At 38.7% G+C, this 26,573-nt stretch overlaps 1 protein-coding gene across 4 annotated transcripts in view; it reads right to left on the reverse strand.

Moving 5' to 3' along the window:
* Positions 1–1,105: 1,105 nt before the first annotated feature.
* The window catches only part of NCAPG2 (non-SMC condensin II complex subunit G2), a 47,025-nt gene continuing 21,557 nt past the window's right edge, over positions 1,106–26,573 (reverse strand). For all 4 annotated transcript variants that reach the window (XM_064703908.1, XM_064703907.1, XM_064703910.1 and 1 more), the window contains 17 exons: positions 26,005–26,184; positions 24,858–25,010; positions 23,095–23,317; positions 21,325–21,449; positions 20,681–20,854; positions 18,378–18,448; positions 17,973–18,126; positions 17,629–17,802; positions 16,988–17,098; positions 16,731–16,874; positions 15,861–15,960; positions 15,389–15,573; positions 14,418–14,561; positions 12,473–12,576; positions 9,408–9,505; positions 9,094–9,196; positions 1,106–5,870 (listed from right to left, as the gene is read on the reverse strand). In XM_064703908.1, coding sequence (XP_064559978.1) covers positions 5,819–5,870; positions 9,094–9,196; positions 9,408–9,505; positions 12,473–12,576; positions 14,418–14,561; positions 15,389–15,573; positions 15,861–15,960; positions 16,731–16,874; positions 16,988–17,098; positions 17,629–17,802; positions 17,973–18,126; positions 18,378–18,448; positions 20,681–20,854; positions 21,325–21,449; positions 23,095–23,317; positions 24,858–25,010; positions 26,005–26,184 — 2,295 coding nt within the window. In that variant the 3' untranslated portion in view covers positions 1,106–5,818. The remainder of the gene's footprint in view (positions 5,871–9,093; positions 9,197–9,407; positions 9,506–12,472; positions 12,577–14,417; positions 14,562–15,388; positions 15,574–15,860; positions 15,961–16,730; positions 16,875–16,987; positions 17,099–17,628; positions 17,803–17,972; positions 18,127–18,377; positions 18,449–20,680; positions 20,855–21,324; positions 21,450–23,094; positions 23,318–24,857; positions 25,011–26,004; positions 26,185–26,573) is intronic.

Raw genomic sequence — 26,573 nt, forward strand, 5'->3', positions numbered from 1 at the left:
ATGCTGAGTAAAACTATTGGTAATATATTGGTAGTGTTCACCATGGAGGATAGTGTAAGAAAGGACAGAGATTTTGGCAGTGTGATCAGCAAAATGAGCCTATCCAGTCAAAGGAGCTTCTCCTTCAATGCAGGACAGTCACACTGTCCTTAAATAGCCCAAACTAGAGCAGGAAGTAGAGTTACTTCAGGTTGTTTTGTTTTGTTTCTAAGTACTGTCCTAGAGTGGTCTAATTGAATTTGTAGCTTCTTACAGATGCTGTATTTTTCCTTTAGTGGCTGTTCTAAGAAAATAAAGTTCCAAACAATTATTTTTAATCACCACCACAAGATTTCAGAAAGGTCTGTGCACAAAGCCTGAATTTCTCACTAAGAAGCTTGTGCTCAGGTACCATTTTAGGCTGTGGGTAAGTAAGGATGTCAACAAGTAGGAAGCAACACAAAAAAACCCCAGCCAAATCAATATTCTTTATTCAGATGGAAGCTGAGCTAACACAAACAGTTTATCTAAATGTTTAATAATTACCCCAAAAGGCAGGAAGCACACATCATTGCACATTGCAGAGAACTCTGAAGGAGGTTGGGCTGGCTCTATCCCCCATGTCCTTTGATGTGGGCATGGGGTCACTCAGGATTCAGGTACCTCTCCAGCAAGAACTGCTAAAATGTACTTGCTTAAAATGTAAAGCTTCACAGCAGAGCATCTGCTACTGCAGCACAATAAAAATGGATTAACCCAAGACAAGGATTTATTGTAGGTGTAGTGAGATGGGTAAAGAACCAATTGAATGGAAGAGGGAACGAGATTAACTGAAAAGTAATTACTAATGATGTTTTGGAATAGCATCTTATTTAATATTTTTATTAATGATAGCACAAAAAATAAGAATAAACTAATGGAGTTTAAACATATATTTGAAACTGGGACAAGCTGACAGAGTATAAAACAAAATCCTAGAATTTTACATAGGAAGAATCTAGTAAAGTGACGTCCTAAGTAATGAAATAAATAATTGTCACATCATGTGTTTGAGAACCAAGTTATTTAGCTAAGAAAAAGGTGGTCTTCTGCTTAAAAAGAATGACACAAGAGAAGAAGATTGGTAACAGCTTCTGCTTACTAGAGTCATGAGCAGTAACAAAATAAAAGTAACAGAACTCCTACTGCCCACTGTTTTCAAACAGTGGTGACAGATACAACAGAGAATGAAATTTCCTCAGTGCCACAGCATATAATTTTTGCAACTTTGCTAGAACCATGATGGGGAACTGGAGAGACAAAGGACTCTGATTAGATAAGACCCAGAACACATCTATGCTGAACACCCTAACCAAGTGAAAACCCCCAGTGATTGCTGAGTAAATGAAAGCCAAAGCTACAGCACTGCTGGAAGCCTGGGGCTGTGCCTCAGGCCGTGCTCAGACAAGCAGCCACACAGAGACCAGCACCAAGAATTGTTATCCAGAGCACTTTAGGTAAGGTCTGTGCCTATTTGCAAGGGTTTAATGAACCTGAAGAACTGCTGGCCTCCTGTGGAAAATTCTGCAGCTGCTCCTGAAAGCTGCCCTTGGCCAGCTGCTTGTCCAGGTGCCTGCTCTAAGCCAAGCTCTTCTCTCAGACACAGGCAGTGGCCACAACAGGGGCTGCTGGCACAGGCACAGCTGGGCTCTGCCAAGGTCTTGGTCTGCAACAGACTGGAGCAGATCAGCAAAGAATATGGGAAGCTCACTGCTGTGTGTCATGGTTTCACATCACAGTCATCACAGTGTCCTTCACTTAGCATCCTTCAGGTAAGGTGAAAGGTTTTGTCAAAATTAGTCCAATTTCCTTCTGAAAGTCGAAAGATCTCAGAACACTTGAGAGCAGCACATGGGAGTTTAAATATAAAGTGAGTTTCAGCTCTCATGGAGTAAACAACAGGCCCAAGGTGGATTTTTTTTATCTTCCTTGGCTATTCTGAAGGTTTGTGTGCTGGATCCATACCTGAAGGCATTTATTTGCTAAGGAAGAAGCTTGAGAATTTATCCTGGCTTTTCCTAGCTCACAAGTTGAAGCTGTGATAGCTGGCAGATGTAGGGCTTTGTTTCCCTTCCAGACAACAAAGCAAATGAACATTGTCATTACAAAAAGGGCCCAAGTCCTTACAAACAATGTTGATTACTGAAAGTAGTTTTAGGTTATTGCTTTCTTCAGTCCAATTGATCCTGAATGCATATGCACAAAGGGAAGAGCTCTGGACACAGCACTCACAGGTACAAATGTGTCCAGAACATTTCTTCTGCAGGCAGCTCTTCATCACCTGCCAGTGCCGTTGCTCAAAAGACTGTCATAGACTGGTGTTGTCTTGCTCATTTTTCAAGAAATTTTATTAATCAAAGTCAGGTTCAACTTCTTCAAAAAGCTGAACAGATCTCAAAGGGTCTCTGTCTCAAGATTAAGGGAAGTTTTCAAACACACCTAAAAACACCACCTCTTCCCCAACAGCACTTTTGATTAATAAGATGAAACAAATTTGTTGTACAGGTTTACAAAAGATAACAGCTTGAGAAATGTTCTATTTATTTGTCTCTTCCAAAAAGAAGGAAAATGTAGATTTAAATTTTTGCACGAATAAAGTTTGCAATGAGAACAGCAAGAGAAACTCAGAACCCCTCTGATATTCTGGTGCAATTTGCCACAAAGGCCTAAGGAGAAAGCCCTGACAGACCTTGACTCGAGGAATGCCAACACCATTATTTGTGTTGCAGAAAGCCAATGTTTCTTCATGGCAGTTTAGTAGAGCCGGACAAGAAATTGAGCTGAAATATGTTCACCAGCTACAGGACTAACAGAAAATTATTTCAACCCTCCAAAGAACCACTTGAGTATCAGCCACCAGGAAAATAAAGGTTTATCTTTAAATACTTTACCTTTCCTAGCAGTATCACCTCTGAGTTCTTCAAAGGAAATCCACATATTTCTGATGTTGATGGAATGACCTTTATTTCCTACCTAGCTGACAGGGTTATTGCATCTGTACCATGAATTCCATGAATAAAACAAAATTATACACTAAGGAAAAACAAGGCAGTAAATTTGGATTCTTTTCTAATCTAATGATATGAGCAAACACTGAGAGACTGAGAAGCAGAAAAAAGAAACTTATTTACATATTCATTAAGTAATTTGTATAATCAGAAGATTTAAAAGGTCATTACCGGAACACCTGCCTGTTAACAGATGCAGAAGAATGAAGGCCAAAGAACACAGTTTTTATAAAGATGTTGATAGATAAACAGTTGGCAGATTTGCAGTTACCTGCTGGGGCAGCATTAGTTCCTTTGGTCAGGCCACTGGTGTGGATGAGGTACATCTGGAACTCATGAATCCATGCACACACTGACTATCCTGTTGCAAAGCTTGCCAGTTGTTTATTAAGAACTGCACTGCTTTTAAATATCAACATTCTAGCTAAAACAGCTTTTATCCAGTAGGGAAGTTTTATGTACCAAGGTCAAGCATGGATGGATCTGATGTTTGGACTGACAGCAGATATTGAAAAAACCTTACAGTCTCTTCCCATGGACAGAAAACGAGCAGAGTAGATGCTTGTTTAGACAGATGTGAGGTACAGCTTTGCACAAATCTTAATCAAGAATGAAGAGCCTGTCTTAATTTGGCCAGATTGGTTAACTTCAGTGTCAGTGCCCCTCAGCAACATTGGAGACTCCATAGCCATTGGCACAGGCCCACCTGAGAATCACTTCACTTAACTGTACATAGCCAAGAGCTTCATGCCCAGGTCTCCAGGTCTAACCTGGAGGATGCAACTTTGGTCTGTGACTGAATTGGTTCTGGAGATTCCCATTAAATCTCCTAAACCAGACAAAACTAAAGCATCAAGAGCTGTGGTTCTGGCTGAGATAAATTCCTTCACAGTAGCTGGTATAGGGCTGTATTTCAGATTTGTGCTGATAACACAGGGATGTTTCAGCTATTGCTGAGCAGGGCTTACACAGCATCATGGCCTCTCTGCTTCTCACCCCAGCCCTAAGGAGGCTGGGAGTGCACCAGGAGTGTGGAGGGGACACAGCTGGGACAGGGGACCCCAGGTGACCAAAGGGATGTCTCACACCATCTGGAATCATGCTCAGCAACCAACTGGGGAGGAGGTTGTGCAAAGGTTGTCCAAATTTCAGGCCCAAGAGCCTGATAAACAATGACTGAAGAGAGAAAAACAAGAAGGATGGGACTTAGGCTAAAGCTATAATTGGACAATTAACTCCAGTGTGCAAATGGACCAGAACTTATAAAAGTGAGAGACCCCATGACTGGTCATGCATTTTGTGACCATTTTGGGTTCATTTTGGGGGTAGCCCTAGCTGGGTTCTTGTACTACCCAAGGTGCATTACACCTTTTAATAAATACCTACTTTATTCCTTTAACACTGTCTAGCCTCTATTCTAGGTCAGCCTTCACAAGGCATCATTGGGAGAGCATCTGGTTGCAAGAAGAAAATTAAATAAGTGGCTTAGATGCCTGCATTATCTGCATCCTTGGTACTAACTGATCAAAATAGCTATAATTTTAAAAAATAGTTAAATATAAACCAATTTATATATTACTCAAGCCTATGTTTAATAGTTAAGCCATTTCCCCCCATTGCACTGGGTACTGAATCACCTGAATATTCAAGTCATGAGGAAGCTCAGGGGAGAATCCAATCCCCAGCTCAGCAGGGCTAACTCCAAAGCTGTGACACCATGGAAGGTCAGAGCCCTCCTCCCTTGTCAGCCAAGTTCTGCACATCTCCAAGGATGGGCATTCCACAGGCTGTCTGAGCAACCTCTTCCAGTTCCATTTCCCTCTCACAATGATTGTTTTTCACATCCAACAAGAAATTCTGTTGCTCAAGTTGTTTCTGTAGCCTCATATTCTCCTCCAGTCATCTCTGGGGAAAGTGTTTCCTTTACCCTCCTGCAGGCAGGAGCAGGATGCAAGAGGCTGCCCTGGTGCAGGTGCCTGTGTGGGTGGTGCAGGATTTGTCCATCAGCTCCAGGCCTTTGCTGAACATCAGGAGATGCCCCTTGGTGTCAGCTGTGGCTCCCAGCTGCTGTCACCTGCCATCAGTCCGAGGCTGCTGCTCACCCTGTCACCAAGCAGCCCTGCCCTCAGCAGTGCCACAGCCACAGCTGCCAATGCCACCCCTTAGCAGATTATTCCTCCACTCTGATGGTCCAGCCAGTTTTCCACTCATCTTCCAAGTCTACCCATCCATCCCATCTCTCTCCAGTTTGGCTGTAAGGATACTGTGTAGGACTGTGTAAAAGTCTTTGCCAAGGATAGGAAACAGGACATGCTGTGCTCTCTCCTCTTCTCCAAAAGGGAGGGAAGTCAGGCTGGTAAAGCAGAGTTTGCCCCTGATAAAGCCATGATGACTATTACAAATCAGCATTTTGACCCTCACACATCTCAAAGTAAGATTCATTTCCATAACCCCTAGGAATACGCTGTAGTCCTCCCAGGAACTGAGGTTACATGCAACCTCAGCCTCAAGAGTATCTATGATACAATTATTATTTCTTTCACAAAAACAAAGATACAAAAATACTGATTTTACACTCCCACCAAGAAGACATTTTTATACAGAACAACCCTTTTGCAGCTGTTAAAATCTTTACTATTACATAATTTCTATACACACTTTTATACATTTTGCTTGCTTTAAATGTACAGAATAACAGAAAACAGTTTTAAGCAATTCACAAGTTTACAAGGTAAGTTTTTTACAAAGCAATACACCTTCCCTCAATTTTCATGACAAAAGCTTCTGCGTGGTCAAGGATTCAAAAACTCATCCAAAATTTTCAGAGATGATTCACACAGGAATCTGAAATGCCATAAAAACAGAATGCATAACAGAATTAGAAATGCTAAATGCCAAATCAATCCTCAACTATTTGATTCTCAGAGTACAGCTACCACATGATTTCTTTGACAAGTTAGTCTGTATTAGTTTATTAAAATGTCTTTACAAATTACTTTTGAAATAGCTGGATTCGTTTTCTTTCAACTTTTCCATTTTTCTCCTGATCATCTCTGTCTCTAGAATAACCAACAGCAAACCAGTTTAAATTACTATGTCAATTCAATTTCTAAAATTTCATCATCTAGTTAAAGAACCCACTCGTTTTCTGCACAGCATTGTTACTCTTTTGTTCAAACAAAAGAGTGAAATCCTTTACAAGAAATTCATTCTAAGACCCCTTTTCATTCGTTTGCTTTCTTCATTTCTCCCTCACCCTTCAATAACTATATTCATATATCAAAAAGCTAAATAAAATAAATACACTTACATACAGTATTAAGTTATTATCCTATAGCACATTAGGTTTTACAGAATCTAATATTTCTCTAACCTCCAAATGACTGCATTGACAGCTTTATCTGCATTTTTTTTGTTAAGCATAAATATTTGCACTTTATAAACTAATGTGTGTGCCATTACTCTTGAGGAAATTCTCTCAATACACAGTATGTTGTCCAGAATTTTTAAATGCACTGAACAGCATTTTAAAAATACAGACCCACAGGACCATCTGAAACCACTAGCTCAGCTGAAGAGGGAAGAGTAAATTGCAGTGAAAAGTTTTGCTTCTGAATTACTGCACCAATTCCTTGTATAAGGGCAGCACCTTAATTACCACACCAGACAGCTTTTTTACTTTCATTGCTAATATGTAAGAGATTAGTCCTAAGTCTGAAGTTAAGATGCTGGCACAGAATGCCAGTTCTCTTGGGAAATTAAAGAATGTCACCATTTCCTGGTATACCTGGGTATTGAATAAAATAATCCCGCAAGGAGTTATTAGGAGCTAATGCATTCAGAAGCAAAAAATAGTAATACTATGAAGAATGAGTTAAAACCCAGCAATGTATTTTAGCCAGCAGCAGCACAGTAATGTGTGATAGAGGACTGTCTTCAAATTAATGACCAGAGATCTAGCTTGCAGCATACCATAACAAAATTTGGTGTTTGGTAAGCAGAGCAGGATGATAAAATAGTTTACAAACAACAGGGCATGCTTTAGAGCATGTATAATCACATTTGAGCTCCATTAGCACACCAGCAGCAGAGCACTGCCAATGGCACATCAGAAACCACCAGAGGCCCAGCCCAGTCTGATGTTCTGTCTTAGCTGGGAGACTGCAAACACTTCCATTCATGGTGCAGAACCTGATCACTGCAGAACTCCCTCCAAATCTCTTTCCAGCATCAATTATTTTACCCTTCTGGACAGAAAAATTCCCCAACATAACTGTACAAATATGAAACCCCCCCCAAATTCTGCAAAGCTGTGTGATAGCTTCTGAATTTTATCATAGTGCAATTCCAATTCATAGAAAAATTCTTCCAATTATTATATTCATATCCCTAACCCTTGAATTTTGTCTGCAAGTGCCTCCTGGGCTGGTATTACACAAAGGTAGCCACTCATATATCACAAAATTAAAACACTGTGTAGCATCTCATACTCTTCATCTGGCCCAACATGCAGGTTGATTTGTCCCAGTTCACTGGGCAGAGACAATCATATAGATTCATAAAGCAATTATCTGTGTTCTCACTGAAATTTATAGTCACTAGTGCTCTCAAGTGGCAGCAATTATTCACTTTAATGTGCCTATTTATTTAATCATGTTAAGATTCACTTTAATTTCACAGCTTTTTTTACTGTCTTGATTAGAAGAAGTGCAAACTGAAACACGATACCCTGCTGCTCTCCTCCTTTTCTATTATTATTATTGTTAAAAATATTCTAGTAGGGCACTTGGCAACCCATAGTAAAATAATTTCAAGGGGAAAAGAATGGGGTTTTGTTTACATGTGTTTGATTTTGTTTCTAAGCAAGGTTCTGACCAAAGGCCATTTTGTTCACAGCCAAGCAGCTGTCCAGCTTTCCTGCAGGTCTCTTTTGGGTACTGAAGGGGCCCAGAGCACCATGCTCTGGATGGAGGCACAGCTCAGCCACCCATGGCATGTCAAGTCACTAAAATGCCAGAGAACAACGTGCCTCAGGCCAGAGATACGTGAGAAGAGCACACAGGGGAAGAGCTGTGCAAGAAATTGTTGAGTAAATGAAGCTCCTATACAACGAGGCTCCTTTACAATGGGATTTTTGGCTTGTTTGGGAGTCTCTGGTTTGGCTTTTTCTGTTTTAAAGTCTGTCTACTCTACATCCATTGTTTGACTCAATAGTAAGGATCACACTAGTTTGAAGAATGAAAGACCACAAGGGCCTCTGCATGTTCAGGCCTCTGGTGCATTGCAAACTTTCTCAGAAATTTTGGATTAATGTCCATAAGCCCAGTCTGGTTTCTTCACATGCTGTATTTGAGCTTGTAATATCTCCTTTGCACACTTTTTGATTCCATGGGCAGTTCAGTAAGTAGACATGAAATCACAAGTTCACAAATTCTAAGACTGAAGCCAGTTTGAGACACTAAAGGCTAAAGGAGTCATCATGATTCTCTCAACAGGTCTGAGATAACTGATTGCAAATACAATGCAACCAATCACTTTCAAAAAACTTTTCACAAAAGATACACAAGATATGACACTTGAAATCCACCATCCAACAAAAAGAGCAAAATAAAATCACCTGTGGAAAGGTCTCAAAGTCATTGTTATATTCAGTTAAATTTTTACTGCCTGCATAGGCTTGGATTCATATGCCTAATGCTAAAGTGGGAGAAAAATCTCCTAGGAATAAGAATTACTGACTGGACTATTTGCTTTGTTCTACCCCAGCTGCAAACAGACCTGGATTTCAGAAGTGAATCCTGCAATATACAGATCAAGTGATAACACATTCAAATTAAATGAAAAAAGCCCAAAGCTAAATATGTAAAGATTGCAATCACAGCAGATATAAGGGCAGGAAATTTAATACTGTGCTGGGCTCAATACCTCCCACTTCCCCCCCAGTATTTTAAACCTTGCAATCAATCACTCAGAACCCTCTAACAGTGTTATGTAAGTACAGAACAGAGCCAATTATTGCAGAGGGGGCATAGGAGAGCTCAGAGCTCCTTTCCTACAGCACACCCACCTTTCAGTGCCTCTGGATTCTCCTGTGGCAGCATCCTTGCACATTATCAGCTTCCTTTGAATGGCAGGTGCAATATCCTTTAGAAGTGAAGTTTTGTGCTTACCTATTTGAAATGAGTTGGACAAAAATAATAATTTATCAAAAAAAAACAACCCCACCCTTCCATATTTTCATAGAAAAACTTTAAACATAAAGGATTGCTCAATTGAAGATTAGATATTAAATTGAATTTTCACTGTCCTGGATTAACTACTGTGTATTTCAATGCAGTAGCAAAAAGAAAGATGGAAAAAGGACAAAATGTTTAAACTGACCTTTAATTATAATCACAATGCAGACAGTAGCTGTTAGACTAAAAATCCCTTCAATTTCTTCCGAGAGAATGCACTCCATTAATTCATTTAAAATTGACCTAAGGAAAAAAATAAAGAAAAAATATGTTAAAAGTCACATTTCCTTCAAAACAGAACTGAACAGAACATGTTTGTAATTGTGCTAGTCTGCCACCACAGCTTCAAAGACATCATGCAGGACAAAGCAGCATGACTGGGTAACTGAAAACTGTGCTGCCTTTGGATCTGAGAATATCAAAGCATGGGAAATTGCTTGGGAAGAAAATAAAAAAGTCTGCAAACAGAAAAAGTGGCTGTTAAGAGAAGTGAAAAGCTTGTGGTACTTTTTAGGAAAGTCAATCCATGAAAAAACTACTGGTTCTACAGGAATTTAATTTCCAGAATTTACTGAAATTTCTAACTCAAATTCCTACAAAAGTTTGAAAAAATATATTCTATGACTCCATTGGTTTGCTAGTGCCTACTCAGGCTTAATTAAAATTTGATCTTAAATGTGTTTCTCATAAATATTAAAATAGATGTTTTTCCAATTACAACCCAGTGAAGATCATTTATAACTAAACAATGCTCTAAAACACGTCCAAGCAACATTTTAGTTACTGAAACTACGGACAGAACAGAACCATGACAGCAGCTCCTTGTAAAATACTAACTCTATATGTATCTTAACACATTTTGTGACTTCTAGCAAGAGATGAAAGTATTACCAGCAAACTCTAGTGGTGTTTTGGGATATATGTCAAGGTAAGAGAAATGAAATGAGAGTCTCAGATGGGGTCCAGCAACCAAACTAAAACTGCAGTGAGGAATAAGTCAATAGCACAGAATGGAAACTAACTGGTCATTAGTGTTTGTGGTAAAAAACCCAAATTTAACTTTGAGAAGCAATTCTCAAAGCCAGAGAAAAATAAAAGAACAAGAGGGATAAAACAGGAGCTGGAAGAGATCCATAATCCTGGTACTCCTCAGAGCACAAAGCAAAATGTTCTGTGAAGAACTAAAGGGAAAACTGAGAGCAGCAATGTTACAGAAACTTTCCCTAACATATTTCAAAAAACCTTTAGCAATATTATTATCTGTTATGAAAACTGAACATCATACATTGCCAGTCCTGACTTCAATTGTTCTTCAGGCTTTTATTGTGCTAAGATATCAAAATGAAAGATGCAGTTAAGAACCAATTCAGTAAAAACATTTTGCAGAAATTCAAATATTGCTTCTAAGAGCTGAGAAAGATGAAAAATCTTCAGCTTCAGAAACAAGCATTATGAAGTTGCTCATGCATTGCTTCAGTTTCATTGTATCATTGTGGACTAATGTGACCAAGCATTGATTCCATTTCAGCTTGCTCTTAAACTGCTCATGGGCAGAACTGGGGTCAGAGTCCTGCCTTGGTTGTTATCATTGTTTGGGTCACTAAGCACACTCTTAACCTCCATGAAGGAACACTGGAATTTCATTAACCTGGTACAAGACTCACTGAAGCTCCCTTTCCCTACCTCCCTCTGAAAAAGGGTCATAGCCTGCAGGAAAAGGTAAAATAGAAGAGAACAATAAGCTATTTAAAAATCCATATAAGGTTCAGAGGCAAGTAATTGGTTCCTATACAGATATTCCCTACTAAAATGAAGGATACTCACACAACTGGACAGATATTGCCAAGTCTCCCAGCATTATCACTGCTAGGGGGATTGAAATTCAGTGCTAGAGACTGGTTTAGTACTGGAAATAAAACAGATTCTGCTGAACTCAGAGCAAGATGACTCTCAGCTCACAGAGCAGGATTTCATATCAGATTTTGTAATGTTGGAAGCTTTCATGTTGACATAAAGATGTCTGAAATACTGAACCATTCACTACTGGACTCTAGTTATGCCCTACCAATACAGATTTATAAAAGAGCCTTAAAAGTAGTCTCAATTCTGAGGCACCAGTAGAACCAGATGGAAATTATCTCCAAATCTTTACCCCAAAAAGAGAAATACTAGAAGATACATTTTTTCTCCAAGTACACAGAAACAATTTGGCCCAAACTTGCAGTTTTCTCCACCAAGAATGGACAAGATTCACCTTGATTACTACAAGAAAAAGTTTCAGAAGAATTAACTGATTTTCTGCATCTCTTTTGAAAAGAGATGTGTAAAATAATTGTTTCACTAGAAGAGAACACCTTGAGCTGCTGCCTCATGGCAAGATTTGCATTAGTTGGACTATTGCTGGAGTCTCTGGAGTCTTTTGTTTTGCAAGTTCAACTAGAATTAGAGAAGGATTGAGATGAAAAAAAACCACCTCATAACAGCAGGGATACTCAGTGCCTGGCAGATGAAAGAAGAGGAATTAGTTGTGGTAAGTCAGGGAGAGCAACAGGACTTCTAAGTCCCTTTGTAATTTAAAACAAGTCTGGTGTGTGGAGTCATGTTAAGAGAAATTGAATATGAACAAACCATGCAAAATGAAATTCAGTTGTGACAATTTTAGAAGATATTTAGGGCCCTAACTAAATAGAGCAAATACACTCCCAGTTTAAGTGTTAAAAAATAAATAACATAAGCTCACTTTTGGATGCTTTCAGCACTCAGATACTTTCTATATTGAATGTTGTGACTTTAATACAGCCACAGGTACATGTCACCTCGTTGCAGATGTTCAATCAAAGGATTAATTCTATTTCTGGCAAATATTTTATCTCATCTTAATATCTCTGTGTTGAGGGGACTCAGCTTTAGAAGTATCTTATGAAAGATGCAAGCCAAGATGTATGATTAAAAAACTCATAATGATTAAGTCTTGTAAACAAGAAGCACTCTTGGTTAAAAAATGGACTCAACCCCAGCAATCAATACCTACAGGCAATCTGTCAAGAAAAAGGGATTATTAAAAAGGGATTATTAAATAGTCCAGATAAATTTAGAAATCAACCAGTTCTTCAAAATTTATTTTAATTTAGAAATTAAAATTTTATTGACAACACATAAACTGTTCTATATTAGCAAAAATCTTGGAAAAATTAATATAGAAACATTTACCTGACAACACTAGCTGACTTCATAATTACAGCCATTAAACTGCTTGAAAGAGGGGGAAGGTCTGAAATAGTCTTTGGCATAGTCAAGTCATTTTCACTGGAAGCCTAAAAAAGAAATAAGTCAACAACCATTGTAGCTCAAGAAAGACATGTATGCAGAATATTGTATTTCAATAATTACACTAACCAGGACCTATCCTTAAACAATTGGAACATTCACAAGTATTCTTTGAGTGGCTTTAATTCAACTGTGTTGTGTCCAAATAAACAAAACTAATTTAAATTAGAAAGACTGAAACTAAAGCACATGAACAGCATTTGTACCAAGGCAGATATTCTCTGCAGTTGCTTTCACCAGAAGTTTCACTTATCTGCACTGGTGGTCACTCTTTACAAAGGCACAGCCAGTTAAACACAAGTGAGTCCCTCTGTGGTTTCAAGTTGAAGTGTGCATCCCTGATTTCTAAATGTAACTTCAGTGACAGTGATTTTCTGGATACCTGCTCTTTCTGGTATAAAGTTCTGAACAGATGACAAATACTTAGTTAGAACTGAATTTTGATCTACAACAACCTGGGGGCAGGGAAAAGCCCAGCTCAGATGAGTGACTGGAATGAACACTCAATCTTTGAGTAGGAATCTCCAGTATATTCAAGCCCAGAAATGTTCCCTCTGCATCATGTGTAAAGAGCACCTGTCCCCCCAGGCTCTCAGCTGATACATGGATATCTGCAGGCAAACAGCTGGTACTGCTGCAGTGCCTCCTGCAACAGAACCTTGCAACTGCTCTCTGCTTCCTTCTGGCAACTGCTCCTTGCTCTGTTGCTGACACATCCAGAACCCACAGCAAAAGCACAGCCTCTACTAAAGAGCCTCTGCTCTTCCTTTTTACTTGTCAAAGCTTCCAATCTTACTAATCAGATTTACTCCTAACATTACCTGCATTAGAAAAATGGGGTGGGGATATTGCCCTCCTCCTTCAAGGAGAGTTGTGGTTCCTGGGACTTTCAGAACATGAAATAACCTCTGTCTACACATTCTTTTCAGTATTAGAGACTCTTTCTTTACTTTCCAAAGAAACACAGATCAGATATTTGGAAAACCAAAGGAACCAAAACCAAGATGCAGCACATGAATGAAACATCTCTGTATGGAAGCAGAGAATGCACAAGTGATCAGTGCCAAGCAGGCTTTGAAACAGGGCTACAGAACCTTATGGGGCCATTCCAAGAGCAGGGAATGGGAATCTGTCACACATCAGTGGTTCACTTCCCAAACTCCCTAAGGCTGGGTGGGATGAAGTCAGGTAGGTTTAGAACAAGCCCCTGACCTCCTCCTTTCCCTGAGCTCTGATTGCTGAGCACAGCATTGCATGGTGAGGCATAAGCCTTTGATCAGTTTTGGGTGCATGGTCTCAGCTGTGTTCCCTCTCAGCCTCCTGCCCACTGACAGCCTCACTTTTTTTTAGAGTGAAGGTGAAGGAACCAGGGAAATATTGACACTGTAAAGCACTGCTCAGCAACAGCCAAAACAAACTGGTGTGTCCTCAACAATGGCTTGGCCACAAATGCCAACCACAGCAGCACATGGAGGAAAGCTGACTCCTTCCCAGCCAGAGCCAGTACAAAGCACAGAGGAAATATCCCAGAATCCATGTTATTAATCCCCAACACTGCCTTACTGCTAAATTCTCCTGTCAGAGGCAGATATTGAAATAGGTATCAGGACAAGTCTGTTCCTACACAGCCGTAGTCAGAAACCTGAGAGATGAACTCTAATATGAAATTATAGCAAATAAAATTTCCTGTTTGTTCCATGCCAACACACACAAAATCCTCATCTGCAGTACAAAGATCAATTTTCTGAATAAAGCTCTGCCATTCCAACAGAACATTTAAAAAGCAGAAGGTGTTAAATAGAAAAAAGAAAATCAGGATTAACTTTACCTTCTGTAGCACACAATTTATCTCTGCTACTATTGCAGCCAGGAGAGTGGAGAGAACACCCTGGTGAACTGCTGGGAATGTGGAATGCCAGCACTGCAGTGCATGGAGGAATTCTCCAAGAGGCATCTGAATAGAGTGAATCAACTAAAACCAAAAAGAAAAACACATCTGTTTTTTCAGACTGCTTGAGTATAAATAAACTATACCAGCAAGCCTCTCTGTGAAGTGCAGACCACACCTTGAAAGCTTTTGAAGTTTTCTAGTCACTTGGGATCAGAGGGGAATCAGCAACAACTGGGAAGTCTGCTCAGAAATTTGAGAAACAAACAAAGCAGTGGTTCTTACAAAAAAGAACTGAATGTTTTTCAGAAGTCCTGAGAAGTAGACCAGCAAATTTCCCAGACTGATCCACCCATTTCAATACTATTTAGTATCTGCCTTAAAATACAAGAAGTCTACTTTTCTGTGAAGATGTGAGATTTTCAAGAATGTTAGAACATCACTCATATTTTGAAGTTTGGTATCATTCAGACTAAAAGAAATAAATAATAAAGAAAATTTTTCCTCCCTCCAAGATCATAATATATATAGTAATATATAAACAAGTTATATATATATATAACTTGTAATATATAAACAAGTCCTTTGCTCTGGATTGAGGAAGTTCATCTAATTGCAGATAAGATTAACATCCTAGAAGTACCACCATGTTCCAGAATCACTGGCAACAAAATGCATTTGTTCTGCAATTTACTGGTTCTTCTGTCATGATGAGACCAAAATGGACAAAAAAAACCCAGTAACAAGAAAACTTGGAAAATTTAACTGAAAATTTAATCATGTGTCTACCCAAACAGTTGGTAATAGCAAGGTAACAACCTCAAAATGTCTAAGTATACCCCTTTGCATAAAAATTAGGGATTCAGCTACACATTAGCCATAATGTATCGATTTGAACTGTAACATCATACCTGAATTCCTTTTTCCTGTTCTTTCTTAAGTCTGTGTGCCACACATTCTAAAATTTTCTGGAAGACATTTTGTAGAGTGTGGAAAAGATTTGTCACTTCCTCTGCCTCAGTATTCTGATTTAAAGAAGCTTCAATAATTTCTTTTAGAGCACACAGTGACACTGGAGCACAAAAGCCACCTCTCTCTAGAGAAACAGATAAATACCATAATGTAAAAGTTGTAATGTTAATCAGGTACAACCTTAGAATGGAACTCAGTTAGATACAATAAATAGTGATAGTTTACAAGTGCAGACAGTACATTTCATTTCTGAGCAGCCTTAGCTGAAATTTTCATACAGGCCAATTAACATTTTAAGTATGAATCCAGTGTTCCCTCAAAGTCTTAAAAGTTAGGGATTAACTAATTTGCTACTACAAGAAAAGCCAGCCAAGTATAAATGTTAGTACAAAGTAGGGCAAAACAGGGTACCTGTTTGCATAACCTGAAGAGCCATTTCTAACAGGTGTGCTTGAAATGTGACATTTCCCAGGCCCACCATTATGACATCTTTACACACTGTCAGGTAGTCCTAGAAGAGAGGTGCAAGATTATAGAAAACCCAAACTTTATGTAAAGTAATCATTCAGTAAAACTCAAAAATACTAAAACTAAAACTCTTAGCCAAGGTGCCCTGAGAGCTGGTGTTCCTAACTGGAGTTACTCAGTTCACACCTGTTGAAAAGCCTGAATTCCAACCAGTCCTTCAAATGCTTCCACTGCCCTTTCCCAACAGTAAATGGTTTCTCACAAGGCAGTAAATCCTCTCTTTTAAACTCAGGCTCAGATCAAAGGCATTGATACTTATCATTTACTGAGGCAAAATATGACATCTCTACCTGCCTTTAATAGCAAAATTAAAACCAGTAGACAAAAAGAGCTTTTCCCTACAGACACACAGTTGTTACATACTAAACAGATTATGAGATGGAAGTACAGGCAGAGTGAGAACTTTTAATCAGTCTGTGTGTATATGTGAGCTGGGTTGTTCAAAGACACTGACTGGGACCAAAGTTAGCCAAATCTTTCCTTTCACCAAAATCTGGTAAAAGCTCAGTGCTAAAATCCACCTTGGGTTAAATGAAATGTCAGAAGAATGCAACAGAAAACAGCTCAGAACCAGCTAAAACCTCACCTGCATTATATCATCAAATGCTTTCTTTGAAGGGCAAATCAAGATCAGGGGTAAGGGACACTGCATGATGACACAAATGCCAGTGCAGTTTGTCTGCATTCAAATTGCTACACCTACAGCTCTTCAAATTGAAAGCAGCTTGATTTATATCACAACAATCATCTAACCTGGATAATGAATTCAGAAACATCACTGTGTTTTGAAATACCATCCTCTTGATCACTTGCTAGTATAAAAGGTATAACTTGACTTTCTATCCAAGCACCTGTCTCCTTCAGAAGTGAAAGGTGATCTTCTCCTTCTTCAGAAAACTGAAAAAAAAAAAAACCAAAGGGAAGTTTACCAATTGTCTCTCCAGTTGTTCTGGAACTTCCTTATACTGTCAACTGTAACTCCAGCTTATTTTGGAAAGCTACAGCCATACCTTGTGATGAAGATGAACAGTCAATCTGCAGAAGAGGCTGAAGGCTCTTAGGCTGGTTGCTTGATTCCAGCCACCAGAATCTGTTCCTTCCAGAACTGAGCCAAGAAACTTCTGAAATATCAATGTTTACATTCATATTTTTCAGAAAAACCTTTCAAATGTTTCTTTACTCAATAGCTTTAAACAAAAGGTTAAAGAAAACCCCAAACCCACAAAAACAGCAAAGCACCAACCCCAAATAAGCAACAAGCATACTTTACTTCCATTTTTCAATGCCATAACTGATTTTCAGACTATAGCTTATTCGCATATTCTAAAAGTCAGGTCCCTTAAAAACACTCAACACTAGATCACAAAAATTTGGAGACATCTAAGACTGAGAAGCTGGCTTAAATCTGCCATCTCTATAAACAATTCTGAACTATTATACTTCTAGTTTAGAGTATTTGTTGGAAATAAAAATAAAAAAGAAATAAAAATCAAAAGGAACTTTTTTTACAAAAAAAAAAATCTTTTTACAAAGGGAGAGGGCATCATGAACCTCATTTATTTGTTCTTGCAGGCATTTCAGCTTGTCTCAGGCAATATATGATGTTAAGCACTGATTTTATAAGCACTGTTTATGAGAAGGAGAAAACTACCTTTGCAGCACCGAGGATTTTCAAAAGCTTCTTCAGTTTATTTTTAGGAACAGAAAGTAGGCACCCACAATTGACAGGATGAGTCAATAAATACTCAATGTAATCAATTGCTAGGTCTGGCTTTGATTCTTGTGTTACATGGATCCGTACTCGACGCCCAGATGTTTTAGCATTCTGCATGGGAAGGAAGCACAAAACCAGTACAACCCTGTTAGTATCTGACTTTAGAACTGATTTCAAAGCAGAATAATACAGCATTAAAAGCTCTTATTCTATTCTAAAAAAGCATGATGCCTTAAAGCAGCCTGGCAATTCCTCTATTCCTGTGCCATGCATTTGCACACCTTTGTTGGGGTGAGTGAGTCAGAGAGCCAATCGCAGGCTAATTCCAAAACGTGCCCCACTTGACCCCAGCGGCACAGGCAGTCGATCAGGATGGAATATTTGCTTTGGTCAGCTCCACTGTCAGTATTTCTGAGTCTGGAAACCACACCACAGCTTAAAAGAAAACAGACAGACAAAGAGACACATTACCTTCACAGCCATAAGTGCAGAAAACAATTAGTATAATACAAAAAAAGGATTCACCAATGAGACAGACTTGAACATCACTAATTTTACTGACTTATCACAGTTTTAGTGTCTTAATTTACCCAAATGGGTATTTAATATATCAGATTGCAAAAAATGAATGAATACAGCCAGCAAGAAACTTCTTGTTTTTTGCATTTTGGATTTCCAAACAGTACCTGAATGTAGGAATAGCAGCAGGAGGCATAAAGGATGCCAGAATAATCAGTGGAGCCATGCACCGCTCGTCCTAGGATAAAAGAACGACACTGTAGGACATGGAGGTACACACATGCAAGCAAAACTAAAGACAGTACTGAAAAACTGTGATTACATCTCCTCAAATTAAGGATTTCCCTTTCCCACTACAAATGGAGCTGAAAGGAGCTCAAAGTAAGATGGCTTGCAATCTGAAATGTCTGATTCCTGGTTTTGGAGGTCAATTACCAATCATCATATCCTTCACTTTCTGACAAACTGCCAGAATAACTACCATGAATAGTCATGGCTCCATTAGGTTAATACCCATTGCAATAGAAATAGCAGCTCCTCATCATTTTTTTTCTACTAGAGACTAAGGTTTAATTGCACAACCATGACACCATCTAACTCCTCTCAACCTTAAGTGCCCTAAATTCATTCACAAGACAAACTTATTAAAAAGACTTAAGAAAAAGGTTTTTATATAAGGATGGCAGTGTTTAATGCACTGTTATTCATTACAACCTGTCATAATACATGGTCTAGGCCACAACATAATCTCACTCAGCTGATACAGAAACCAATCTATGTTAAGAACTCTTCAAAAATGGTTTGTCACTACATCCAAGCTTCATGGAAAAAGCCAAATTAAATTATCATCTACTTAGCCATTCCAAAGATCTAAAACCTTTTTTTAAAGCTCATATTTTTAAAAGAACTTTTAAAATATATTTGTAGCTTTTTCAGGAAAGAGACAGGCAGCTTCAGTATGTTTGTAGCCTTGTAGGAACTAAGCCTCTGATGACAGGTCCTTTTAGATCCAAGCTGCACACTCACTATGTAAGAATATCAAAGTCAAAGAGGTTGCTTGCTAAAGCTGGATATCTTGTCTGTTCACCAGACCCTTCCAGAAAGGATGCTACATCCTCTGCCAAAAAAGTTTGGAATGTCTTTGAGAACTTCCAAATGCTTTCAGGGTAGAGAGCACTTGTGACTCTGTGCTGCAGAGTAATATGTAGCAATGAGCTGCTTTTCACTCCCTGATTATCTAAAGCAAAGTTGCAGTGAAGCAGCCACCATATTTCAGGACACTTCAGCATAAAAGCCATCAACTAAGAAAGAGATATGCAGTATGTAATCCTTCCAAATTCACTCTGGGTGCAGCAGCCACTATTGGCCACTCTCAGGATGGCATCCTCCTCAAGAATTACACTGAAACAATTAGAGCAAGGAGACTGACAATTTGAAAATGACTGATTTTAATTAACTGCCTATATTGAAACCAAGCAATAAAAAAATGCATCTACAGATCATTAGAGAGTAGATTTAAATTAGCAGAAACCTCAGAATCACAGAATGGTTTGGGTTGGAAGGGTTCTCAGAGATCATCTTGTTCCAACCACCCTGCCATGGGCAGGGACACCTTGCACTTAGCCAGGTTGTTCCATGCCCAATCCAACCTGGCCTTGAACACTGCCAGGGATGGGACACCCACAGTTTCTCTGGACAACCCCTGCCAATGTCTCACCCTCAGAAAAAAGAATTTCTTCCTAATATTTAATCTAAGCCTAATTTCTTTTCGTTTGAATCCATTCCCCTTGTCCTGTCATTACATTCCCCTGTAAAAAGTCCCTCGCTGTCTTTCTTGCAGGCAATTAGGTCACCTCAAAGCCTTCTCCTTTCCAGGCTTAACAATCCCAATTCTTTAAGCCTTTCCATTTAGGAGAGGTGCTCCATCCCTCTCATCATCTTGGTGGCCATCCTTTGGACTCACTCCAGCAGGTCAGCAGGACATGTTTGGCTTTCTGGGCTGCAAGTGCACTCTGCCAGCTCAAATTCAGTGCAAAAGGAGCCTCAGCTGCTTCAGCTGCAGCTGAATCATAGAAGTGGTGCTGGTGGAAGAGTCTGGAGGACAATGGGTAGAAAACCATGTGGACTCTAATGTACACTGAGTATTAATTCTGCAATGGCTCTTTTGTATTTACTGTTTTCCAAAAGTTCTTAAACATTCAAAAGAATAAAACCCTAGAAAAACCTTACAAGGAGAGTAATTTATTGCATAAGTATTTTTGAGCTGACTATTTAGATAATGGTTCATCAGTCAGACACTGCAGCTGGAGAAGAGTTTCTGCCCATTTGTGGGATTCCAAGAAAATTACTGCTGTTTATAGTAACAATGAAAAAGAATCCTTAATGTCATAAAAATAGATAAAAGATATAAAACATGAAAGCATCAGAAGAAAATACTGAGAAAATACAGGAAAATCTAGGCTTTCTTTACCTGAAATACTTTAAAATATTCAGGAAGTACAGAAGCAAACTTCTTGATAGCATATTCTTTGGCATCCTCATTATGATCTAGTGCCTTGTGGATGCTTCTCCAGAGTATTACAGTGATCTCCAACAAACTTGCCATGCTGGCCACATCATTTACTGACAACACATTATCCAACACCTGAAATACAAACATTTAGATGATATTACCAATGATATTTTCAGATAGAAATTTAAATTAAAATAAAGCTCTAAAGACATTAGAAAAAATCCTTCTAGATTCTTTACAAAGACACTCTGGTTGCTGTAGAACAGGAACTCCATAACTGAGTTTTAATCTCTCTAACTTCACATATCTTGCAACAGTAATTTAAAAAATAATTTAACTGCAAAACCAAACCAATTTATAATCAACACTGGAATTAGGCAACTATTAATTTAAAATAAGCTTCATATTCCTTCTATCTTTTTCTAGCTACTTGATCAGATTTCTGCTACTGCAGGACATGAAAATCCAATAATGGCAATTCTCGCCTTCCAACTCCAGAGATGCCCACGAGCATTCCTTTAGACTTTCTGCCATATTCTGTCTCACATTAAGCACCACTGAAAAGAAGTTACTAGAAGTTAGAATAGAGTGGACTTTCTTACACTGGTGTTCTCCTTTTCACTTCCATCTTCATCATCATCCTCATCCCCACTATCATTAAGACTGGCTTTCATTGCTCTCTGGATGCAGGCATTCAAGCAGCGCCGAATGGTGAGCATCAATTTAGCTACATTTAAATGGAGCAGGAATAAATGAGACATTTACTATTTGCTAAGCATGTTGGTAATAAGTGCTTCTAATTACAGTGCTGGAAAGCCAGAATGAAAAAGTAGGCAACAGAACCAGAAACAGCCAGGAAAAAATGGAGCAAAATTCCTTGTACAGGAAATGGAAAAAATGTGAACATGTTTGATATCCTCAAGTATGAAGAAGAAATTACAATATTATCATCAGGCTCTGGAATTTTACTGTTAAAACAGAATACTAAAAAACCCCAAATAACCACCACCTTATCAAATCAGAACCAGAAGAAGCTCTCACAACTCCTACATCTAATCTGGCACAGCTGTTAAATTAATGACCCACGTTCAAGAACACATTCCCTCTGATATCAATGTTCATTCCTATGTCAATTCCCATTCCCTCCTGTGACAATTCCCATTCTTTGGAAAAGATGTAGCCCAACCACTGCCTCCTGAACGAGGAGCTCAGCTCTAGAAAAAGTGAAAGGGTTATGCCATTCTGGTGGAAGTACAACAAGCTGATTTCATAATTGTGATTTCATAACCTTATCAAGATGATCAGTGAGAGGCAATGGTTTGGGCATTTCACCCAAGTCACTCCATGCTGATTACTTGAGTTTTAACAGAACTCTCCTGAAACCAGATTTTCCTGATTTTACTTGTTTCAATAGAACTTTTCTAAAAAGCAGGACATGCTGGGCAGTACATGCCCTCTTCACTGAAACTTTCAGAAGCTTTCTGAAGGAGGACTTTTTAGATTTTCTCTGAGCAACTTGAAAATACTGGTCCACAAATCCCTGATACCCAGATTATCAAATGTAAACATTTTTCCAGTTTCTATATCATCTTTCACATGAAGATCTCAAATCATTTAAGGCATCAGGGTATTTGCTACCTTAATTCTACATGAGAAATAGGTATCAAGTGAGATAATTTTAAGGTATGTGGGAGAAAGGGGACCAGAAGGACCAGGTATCACCATGGGCTGGAGTGTACAGTACAGCATCATAAGAACAGAGATGAAAAGCTTTGATCTCCTCACTGTTGAAAAATCTGATGGCTTTGCCTGCTGTGCTATATTATACTAAACCCCTCCAAAAACCTAGCAACAATGTACTACTGTTACAGAAATAAGAAAAAAAGCATGATATTGTGGAGAGCCTGGTTCAAGCATGGCTTAAAGAAAGAGGCCATGAAGGTATTCAGCTAAGGGAAAAAGCAGCCTTTCCCAGGCTTGATTCTGTAAATAATTAGGTTCTCAGCCACCTTTTATATAAACAACAAGATTCTCAGACCGTTTCCTCAAAAACAGGCAATATTCTGTCCTTGGCTGCTCTGGGAACAGATATAAAGGTTTTGAGAACTTTTCATATCATGGTGAGAACACTGATCTTGGTTTCAATAAACAAACTTCAGGTATTGTAAACAAAAGGAGGAGCTGAAGTTTTCTCTACAGCCTATCAGGAGCTCAGATTTTGCAATATGCATGAAGTGAATTAACACTGTTATAAAAAGCGCCTGGTTGATCAATAAATCGGAGTCAGATGCTGAACCAACAAAGGTAGGTCACTCCCTTCACTTCGACATGATATCAGTAATCCCAAAAGCTCCCAAGGTTTTGTGCTTTACCTATATTGGTGGGGGCAGTGAATTCATAGGCATACTGATAGAACTTCCTGGCTGCTGCAGGATTCATCTGGATGAGGGTGACACAGCGCTCACACCACACATCCTCGGGCTGGGCGCTGGGGAAGAAGGAGTTGAGCAGGAGGTTGACGATGCGCCGCGACACCGGCCGAGAGTCCGCCTCCAGCCGGGACAGCAGGTGCTCCATGGGACAGATATTCCAGAACTTGGGGAGGTGAGAAAAAGATGTTCAGAGGAGTGAAACAAAAATAGAGGGAAAAAACATCACCTTCATTAAGTGATTCCTATGGCAATAGTCTCATCAAATATCAACTGGGAAAGCATTGAGCATCTTTTATTCTTACACCAATGCATACTGCTGCAATGATGTTATTCTGCTGTGCTGATGTTTTAAATCTCCTGGTATCTCTGACTCATTGCTAAAATTGTGGTTCAAGCAATTCCACCTCACCTGCAATACTAATGCAATTCCATAGATACAGGGAAGAACTATTTACTCTACAAGCATATCACCATAAAATACAATTATTACCATTATGTGCCATGTTTCATATTCTCCTCACAGGACAAAGTAGGTCTAAACTACTCACAAGTACTGTGTACTTAAATGGATCAACATCCTTTCCAAAACCATCCCAAAGCTTATGTTACTAAATACTGAATGCATCCCATTCTTAGCAGAGCTCTAGTTTATTTGTAACACAGAAATCAAATGCTATGAAATTCAGAAAGACTACACAGCTGTTTGCCAGCTGTAACACTACATTTGTAGTTTTTCTGAGAAGATTCTGAATTAATTATGCTGGACAGATTAAAATTAAAACAAACAAAAAAGTATTTTTCAATGCCAAGGAACCTATTTTACTCTTTAGCAGAAATATTTGCATCAAATATTTACCCTGTGAATTTGAGCTATGGATGTCCCTATTAAAACTGTCATAAAAACTAAGTTTAAAGTGATCCCGGGACTTCCTAGAGATACACATTACAGTTTTTAAATCAATAGGGAGTTATTGAAAAACATCTAACACTTACTAGGATTTTTTTTCTTTATATAAACCTGATCTGTCCTTCCCCTAAAAAATCCCTGACATTGAGAATTATCTTTTTTCTCTGTCTTCAATTGCAGCAAACTCAGAATAATTCGCAAACTGACCTCAGCCACTCCTTGTATGACTTCCCCTCTGCAACCTTCACCACCTTTAGATCACTCCTCTGGATGCTTGCTAATAGTTTTATGTCTTTATCAGTCTTAGCAAGAGACTAAACCATTGTTAAATTAAAATATAAAATTGAAATTAGGAAACTATAAACATTAGAGAGTGGAATAAGAGCTCAAAGATGTTGTAATGCCTGTGGCTGGACAGTGGCATCCTAAATAAGAGTCCACAGCAGAAAATACATTAAAAATCACTGTAAAGGACATTAAAATCCTGAAGGATGTGGCCACAAAATAGAAGCAGACATTATAAAAATAGAAGAATCAGAGCAAAAAAGCTACTTAGGGTTAAGGTGTTAGGCATTTAGAAGACCTGGGCAGCTGAGGAAAGTGGCTGTAACCCACTGCTCTCCCCTGGCCAGCCAGAGAGAACAAGGCCCCACAGATATTAAGATTATTACCAGAGCAAAGCAGGTTCTTTCTTTTTTAAGAACACTGCAGCAGTCTCAAAATGTACTTTTTTTTTTTTTTTTAATACATGCCATGATTTTGTCTCCTTGCTACTTATCAAGTGTCATTATCCTACCTTGGCAGCCTTGGTAGCCTTCACTTTGAGCAGCATTTCCACAAAAGCCACTCGCACCTTCTCAGAATTATCATGCAGACTGTGTCTGGTTGCAGGCAGGAGCTGCTCCAGGAGTGGGTGACTTAATTTATTGTCCAAAATTATTGGTAGGCACTAAAATAAAAAAATCAAATCCAGAGAGAGTGGAGCTGAAAAATCTGTAGCGAAAAATTGTTGAAGAGGACCGTGACACTTCTCATGTTAAACAAAGCAGGGGCAGACACTGTGCATGCTTGTTTTTCTTGTCATATTCTTGGGTAAAAACTGCTTTGACTACTTCAAATTTGCAGGGAACTCTGTTCAGTGAGCTCACTTCAGCTGAATCAGCTTCAGACCTCCACTAAGACCATGGCCTTGCCCTCTGCCTGAGGACACACCAGCTCTCTAAAATATGCTGATTTCAAATTAGAAGTACACTTCTTTTTCAATTCATTTTAAAATCAGCACTTTCTGCTTATCCAGGATAGCTCCCCCATGAAGCAGTAATGGAGCAAGTGAGGATTAACAGGATGACAGCTTCAATTTAAGGCAGAAGTGACACAGACAAAATCTTCAAGTTCAAATGTTGATTAGGGAGTTCATTTTTCTGTCCAAGCTATCAATTATTTCTCACATGCCAGAAAGATGCAGATTAACTATTTCTAACTTAGTGAGCAATGCATGGGAGGAGGCATGACCAGACCAGCTGTGGAGTTACATCCATCCAAACCTCAGACACACAAAGTGGGATACAAAATCCCAATTGTGCATGTCTTGGGATGCCTTAAAGCCAGTGATGTAAGAAATTCAGAGCTGCCTACATATATTTTCAAGTCTAAGCGTTATTTCTAATAGCTAAAAAAAATTAATTATTGGGTCCAAACAGTCTGTGTACAACTGGAATTGAATACCTTAGAGTCAGAAAGCCAATCAGTTACTATTTCAAAAGACATTTGTGTTTTCCAAACATGTGGCTTTTATGAAATGTGCAAAACCTCCATGTAGGAGGAATTCCTTTGCCTAAGACATTTTGAAGAACAAGATATTTCCTTGATTTAAAGTGGCCTATACTAGAAACCTGCACATCAAGTAAAACAGAAAAATGACAATCATAATAAAAAACATTTACTTTAAAAACAGAGCACCGAACATCAGCAGATGTTATATCACAGGCCAGATCTCCAGTTATCTTTTTTAAAAGGTCAGCAAGAATTGTTGGAGGAATCATCTCCCAGTACTTGGATATGATCTGAGTAACTCCCAGTATCCCTGTAGAGCGAACAACTGGATTGGGATCTTCTAAGAGACTCTAAAACAAACAAAAGAACAACACTGTGAGAATTTGGAAAATTGTGACTCTACTGCTGTTTGATCTGAGCCTATCATAAACAAAATGCATTCCATTACCTTGTAATCATTATGAAAACTGTCATACAATAAAAGAACTGTAATATCAATAGTCCCTCAAGGAATTTTACTATGAAGAAAACAAGGAAATTTAAACCAGAAGCAAAATTAAGGTAACTACTGGCCAATTTTTTCATTGGACTTTTGAATTTTTTCTTTTTAAATAAATCAAGTCTTGCATTTGTGACTTAATTAAGAATATCTGGATTTCTATTTATATGAGTTTACACTGATCACTGTTCCTATGGAACAACAAAACAACTTGGAAACTTTCAATTATCTGATGTCAAC

Source organism: Zonotrichia leucophrys, chromosome 2 (genome assembly GCF_028769735.1).
Source record: "Zonotrichia leucophrys gambelii isolate GWCS_2022_RI chromosome 2, RI_Zleu_2.0, whole genome shotgun sequence".
Classification (NCBI taxonomy): domain Eukaryota; kingdom Metazoa; phylum Chordata; class Aves; order Passeriformes; family Passerellidae; genus Zonotrichia; species Zonotrichia leucophrys.